Source organism: Anabrus simplex, chromosome 1 (assembly GCF_040414725.1).
Source record: "Anabrus simplex isolate iqAnaSimp1 chromosome 1, ASM4041472v1, whole genome shotgun sequence".
Taxonomy (NCBI): Eukaryota; Metazoa; Arthropoda; class Insecta; order Orthoptera; family Tettigoniidae; genus Anabrus; species Anabrus simplex.
In genome coordinates this window covers 520,986,691-520,992,690 of record NC_090265.1, presented here as the reverse complement: position 1 = coordinate 520,992,690, position 6,000 = coordinate 520,986,691, and the positions used below count along the sequence as shown (strand labels likewise).

Below are 6,000 nucleotides of genomic sequence, written 5' to 3'. Positions count from 1 at the left end.
TTGTATCGCTTGTGTGCTTTCTTCTTTTCAATAATCAGGGTCTTGTGGTGATGATAGGATGGGAAAGGACTAGGACTGGGAAGGAAGTGACCATGATCTTAATTAAGGTACAACCCTTGTCTGAAAATGGAAAACCACAGAAAACCATCTTCAGGGCTTCCAACAATGGGGTTCAAACCCATTATCTCTCAAATGGAAGCTAACAAACTGCTTAGCCTACATGCTCAGTCACATAGTTATTGAATGTAAGATTATTATCAACCTAAGATTCACCAATATAAATGATGTTCCTGTTCTGAGTTCAGCATATTTTCATGTGTTTTAAATAGTTTCCTCACCAATAAACAATATTTGGGGGCCAGACATTATGTTCCTGTTACTGGCATACCTCTTTCACCTGAACCTCATATTGTGTAACGAATTTCTTAGTGTGTGCCTTTTCTCTTTAACTGCTGTCAGTAGCTTAGATGCTGTGGGAAATATAAATTATTTACTGCATTGAATAGAAGTCGTTTATGACATCTCGTGTGATTCTTCTATCAAAGCCATCACAATGGAACTTGTATTCCTCAGATCTAGGTTTCTTTTTACCTGGAGTAAGCTACCCAGTGGACACTCACCAGCACGAAGTCCTCCCTCACGGATAGTTTAAGTCATTCAAACTGATTCTTTGGTGTAATTCGCTGCCCACAAATTACTCTCTTTTACCAAGTATGTGAATTTTCCTTGCTTAACATCCTCACCATGTTGGTATATGTTGTGCCTTATCACTTCTCTAGCTTCACAATGAGTTGTCTTTCCCTTCTTGCTAATGCCAGATATTACAGAGTCTTTACAAAACAGTTCTCACTCAGAAATAAAAAGGGAAATAAAGACAACAGCAGCAACAACAGAAAAGTGGCAAATAACTGAGAAAGAAGTTCAAAATACATGGAGGAATTGAATACAGAGATGGTTGGGTTGCAACTGATAGCATCAAGGGCTGCTACTTGAGGGTAAAAATAAGCTACCTGGATGGTAGCTGCTATGGCACTGATTATATCACAGGCTTGGCTGGTGAAAACTCTGCATATGCATTCTTCTGATCTCCCAACAGTAGTTACTTCATCATCAATAGGTGTTGAGCTTTTGTAAGTAAAGGAGTTGTATCTGAAAGTGATATTGTTCATTCTTTGCTTTTCCATATGAGGGCTTTCATAGTACAATATCCTTATAATGTTGTGGCCAGTATCTTCTAGTTTAGTGGAAGAAAAAAGTCATCTCCTCGAGATTTCATGGTTCAGTATTACCTATACACGGTAGCGGGAGATGACTTGTTTACGGTGTGAATGATATGTTTACCTCAGAAGAATAAGAAACCAAAGAAAAGCAAATATTGAAAAAATGAGATGACTGGTTTTCAAACTCATTGATTCAATCAAATGTATGTATATATTTAAGAAGTTTTTTCATGACCAAAAATAAGCACTGCAGGTTATTCACACATTATACTATCCAGTCAAATTTCTATAAGATTCTATTGCCTTAAATCCAAATTTTAAAAAAAAATTCTGATATCCAAAAAGGACTTTAAAATTATTCTATTCACAGAATAACAGAAAATTTGTTTTAATTTCTACTTGGACTTTCTTTCAGTGTGTTTGGCTTACAACAAGTCCATAGACGACACGACACCTCCCAAGGTGGTGCTGGACATGTCTCGAGGGGGTATACCTTCAGAGGCTGTCAAGTCATTCACAAAACTGTTGGCTCTGCCTACCATCAGTGCATCCTATGGTCAGGAAGGAGATCTCAGGTATGTAATGTTATATGGATAAATCATCTTGAATAGGACTGATCTCTATGGTTTGTCAATTTTTATATATCCATACCTGTTCTAAAACCTAGCGACAACCAAACAGACATTGCAGTTATTATAGTTCTAAACTAAAATATGTTATTTGAGGTTTAAACCTCTTTAGGAGAGTACTCTTAGGGAAAGTGCACCTATGAAGATCAGCTTTTTGCCAGATGATGTGCTGAAAAGGACTAAGGTAAAAGTAAAGGAAACTCTTGTCCTCATTCAAGGTGGTGCAGCTTTTATCAGACACACCCCCGATGGAGGTGAGCTGCATATACCATTCTGCCATTCTTAAATCTCTGGCAACACCGGGAGTTGAAACAAGGATGGCAGCTAATTGCATTAACCATTATGCTATGGAGGCAAACAATAATCAAGGTATTATGGCATATTTTGCAGTTCTTCTTTAATAAATCAATAATAATAAAATGTTGTAATTAATATTTTGAAATGATTTAGTGTTCCAAAATGTTGACAATATTTTCACAGAAAATCCAAAAAATTAATCTTTTGAATAAAAGAACTAGCTAGTGCAGCCATATTGTCTGTTGGTCTTTTTCACTTGAATGGGAACCGATAAGATATTATCAGCTGGTCCTATAAGAGTTAAATCTTACATGTCTTACAGGCTTCATGTATTAATGTTTTACATGGCCTTTAAACTACCTGAACAAGACTTCCCATTCCAAAAATCTCTCTTCAATTGAGCAAGATTTGAACTTGCAGCCACTTTGGAAAGAAGCTAGCAATAATGTCCTTCATTTTAATCTACAGTACAAGAACACCAAAGTTCTTATTGTATATATTTTAGAGTGTATTATTTATAAAAACATTATAATATTACTGTTAGGGTGGTTATACTTGCAATATGTACAAAGCCATGATACTTCCAGGTTTCAAGATAATCTGCCACAATTTTCTTGGAATTTTCTTTAAAGTAGGGGTTCTCAAATTTTTAAACTTGGATTCCAGTGAAACTAAATTAATACTTTGTCATACCTCCAAAAATGTTAGTGGGTTTTCAATGCTAATATTTAAAACAATCTAATACTAAGGATTATATTGCCTTTTATTAGCAACTGATGTATTAATAATAATGGTATGTGGCCTCCAAAGAGGCCTGATGCAGGTCCTTGAGTTGCTCATTGGCAACCTGTGCGTATGTGAAGATGGAGCCCTATCTATAATGAATTTTAATGCTGAAGACAGCACACTACACCCAGCCCCAGAGCCATCAAAATTATTAAATGAAGGTTAAAATCCACGACCTAGCTGGGAATCAACCCCAGGACCCCAGCTAACCATTTAGCCATGCACTATGGAGATGAGCTGCATGTTCTATTTTAACCACTTACCAGACCTCCTGCTATTCTTAAATCTCTGGCAACACCAGAAATTGAACCCAGCCCCCTGCGGATGGTAGCTAATAGTGCTAACCATTATGGTACTAAAGCAACTGAGAATTATACAGTTGTTAAAACAGTATCTTAGTGGAAATGGAACAAACAAGTGTTTGAACAGACTTAATAAATGACAGAAAGCCAGGAAAAAGGATACCAAGTAAGTTGGCTCTGTGGTAAGATCATCTAGCTGAAAGCTGGCTGAGGCTGTACCTTAATTAAGGCAACACTCCTGAGATAAACAGATATTTTTACCTAATGCATGGATTTTCATGAAACTTTGTGGGAATGCCACCTATATAAAAGTAGAAATATCACAAACATTTCTTTCATATACAAGTAATAGTTTTTCCAAAATATGTTTTAAAATTTTTTTGAAATTTTTAATTCCATTTTTTGATGAAATTTAAATGACATGTTAATGAAAATTTGTAATTAGGTAGAAAATACTTCTTTAAAAAGCTCTATGTATAAATTTTTCAGTACATAATTTATATAAGGCTATATCTTCTTTTTCCTACCACTTTTCCCACACCTGTGGGGTCGCAGGTGCAAACTGTATCATACATGTGGATTTGGCCCTGTTTTACGGCCGGATGCCCGTCTTGACGCCAACCCTATATGAAGGGGTGTAATCACTATTGCATGTTATTGTGGTGGTTGGTAGTATAGTGTATTGTCTGAATATGAAGAGGAAGGTGTTGGGATATACACAAACACCTTGTCCCTAAGCCAGAAGAATTAATTAATTTTTTTGCTACTGGCTTTATCTCGCACCGACACATATAGGTCAGAAGAATTAATCAGAAGCGATTAAAATCCCCAACCCAGCCAGGAATTGAACCCGGGACCCTCTGAACCAAAAGGCAGAACGTTGACCATTCAGCTAACGAGTCAGACTTATATAAGGATATATATCGTACTAAAGTTTGTGTATTTTTTATGTTCTAAAATTTTGGACTTCATAATCCCTACTACTTGAAAAAATTCTGCAATCAGAAATTCCATATGCAGGTTTCCTCATATAGCTGTGATACATATACCATACAAATTTTGTTGCGTTTGACAGAATATTATGGGAGAAAAATGGGATTTAAATGTAAAATTACAATTGGTGGGAAAATTAGAGCAAAGTTCAAGTGACATTTTCTTCCTGATTCATTACCTAGAAGTCACCAGGTCTGTATGTTTTCCCTTCCTTTTCTTTTTTTAGCAGCTTTTGTACGAATACTGGTAACTCTGGAAGCTTGTCTCTTCTTTTTCTCTTTCTCCAAGGAACGGAACATGATTCACCTGCATTTTGTTTTTCACAATGCAATTGATTGATTGATTGATTGATTGATTGATTGACTGATTGATTGATTGATTGATTGATTGATTGATTGATTGATTGATTGATTGATTGATTGATTGATTTTAGTATAACCTATTTCCACCAAATAAAACATATTTTCAGCACTTGCAGGTACAGACCACTAGTTTTATATATAATTAGAGTAATATTTTGATACATTATGTCTTAAGAACCTATGGAGTATTAATGACATATTTCTCAGCCGTAAATAGTGAATAAAATGGGCTATCCTATGCTATATAGTCTCTATGAAGTGATCCAGAAAATCTCAACATTGGTTTAAAAAAAGCTGTAACTTATACATTTTAATGTTATATCATTTAAGTGTTTGTAAGAATTAACAAGTTTGCTGCTGATAAGTGAAATAACTGCCTAATTACAGGAACTGTGTTTCCACAGGTACTGGCGAAATCTAGATTCTGAAGCCCAGAAATACCTGATCCAAGTAATGCCCCCTGGTGACATAGCACCTGAAATCGTCCGTAGCCTTGTCAATAACAGAAACATCAGTAATGCTGTCATCATTTTTGACAATTATACCACAGGTAAAAATCTCATAGTATCAAGTGTTTATATACCATAGGAAGCTGAGAAGGAGAATATGAACATAGTGTACATGAATTTTTTTCTAGCTAGCTTTCATTCCATACACTGAAAGGTATGGCAGGCCTCTTAGAAGGTAATGCCTTCTCTCAGGCCAAGAATATCTGTAGAGGAGATATGAGGTGCGGAGAAGGTGAGGAGGTAGGGGTCATGGCCTATAAGAGGAACTGTCCCAGCGTTTACCTTCATGCAAGAGAACAGGAAACCAACGAAAACTATTCCCAGGACAGCCAACAATGGGGGCCAGTCCCTCTGATTCCCAAACGTAGAGCTAGAACCAAAACTAGCTGCTGTTACGCCAAAGCCTAATCTACTCGTTCCATGCAAGGTAGAGACAAAGAAAGTGTGTACAGAGAGAGCTTGAGAAAGGAGAGACATTGGCAAACATGAAAACTGTGAACATGTAATTCAAGTTTATTCCACATTTTAACAAGCTTTGGTAAAATTTCTTCTCATCAACATCAGTTTTTCTCGATTCATCTCTTCTCAGCCTCCAATAAATCTCTACTTCATAGCTTCATTGGAGAGGTGGCCATCCACAATCTAGATGAAGGAAGTGTAGGATAATAAAAAATCAGGATAAAACAGGAAAGGGAGAGAAAATATTATGTGATATTCTTTTAGGTTAGCGAGATTAACAGCAGGGAAACTAAAACACAGTTGATCCAATTTTTCAATGCAGTAATTCTTAACAGATATTTCATGAATACTGTGCTTCACATGTATATGACTTAAGGTTGCCGGCACATTGTGAGTGAACAGTGACCTTTTAGTCATTGGATTGGAGACATTACACCCCCTCC

At 36.3% G+C, this 6,000-nt stretch overlaps 1 protein-coding gene across 1 annotated transcript in view; it reads left to right on the top strand.

Annotated features, from left to right (window-relative positions):
- Positions 1-220: 220 nt before the first annotated feature.
- The window catches only part of Ir25a (ionotropic receptor 25a), a 113,444-nt gene continuing 107,664 nt past the window's right edge, over positions 221-6,000 (top strand). The window contains exons 1-3 of the mRNA XM_068228108.1: positions 221-245; positions 1,636-1,795; positions 4,994-5,139. Of these exons, the coding sequence (XP_068084209.1) occupies positions 221-245; positions 1,636-1,795; positions 4,994-5,139 (331 nt within the window). The remainder of the gene's footprint in view (positions 246-1,635; positions 1,796-4,993; positions 5,140-6,000) is intronic.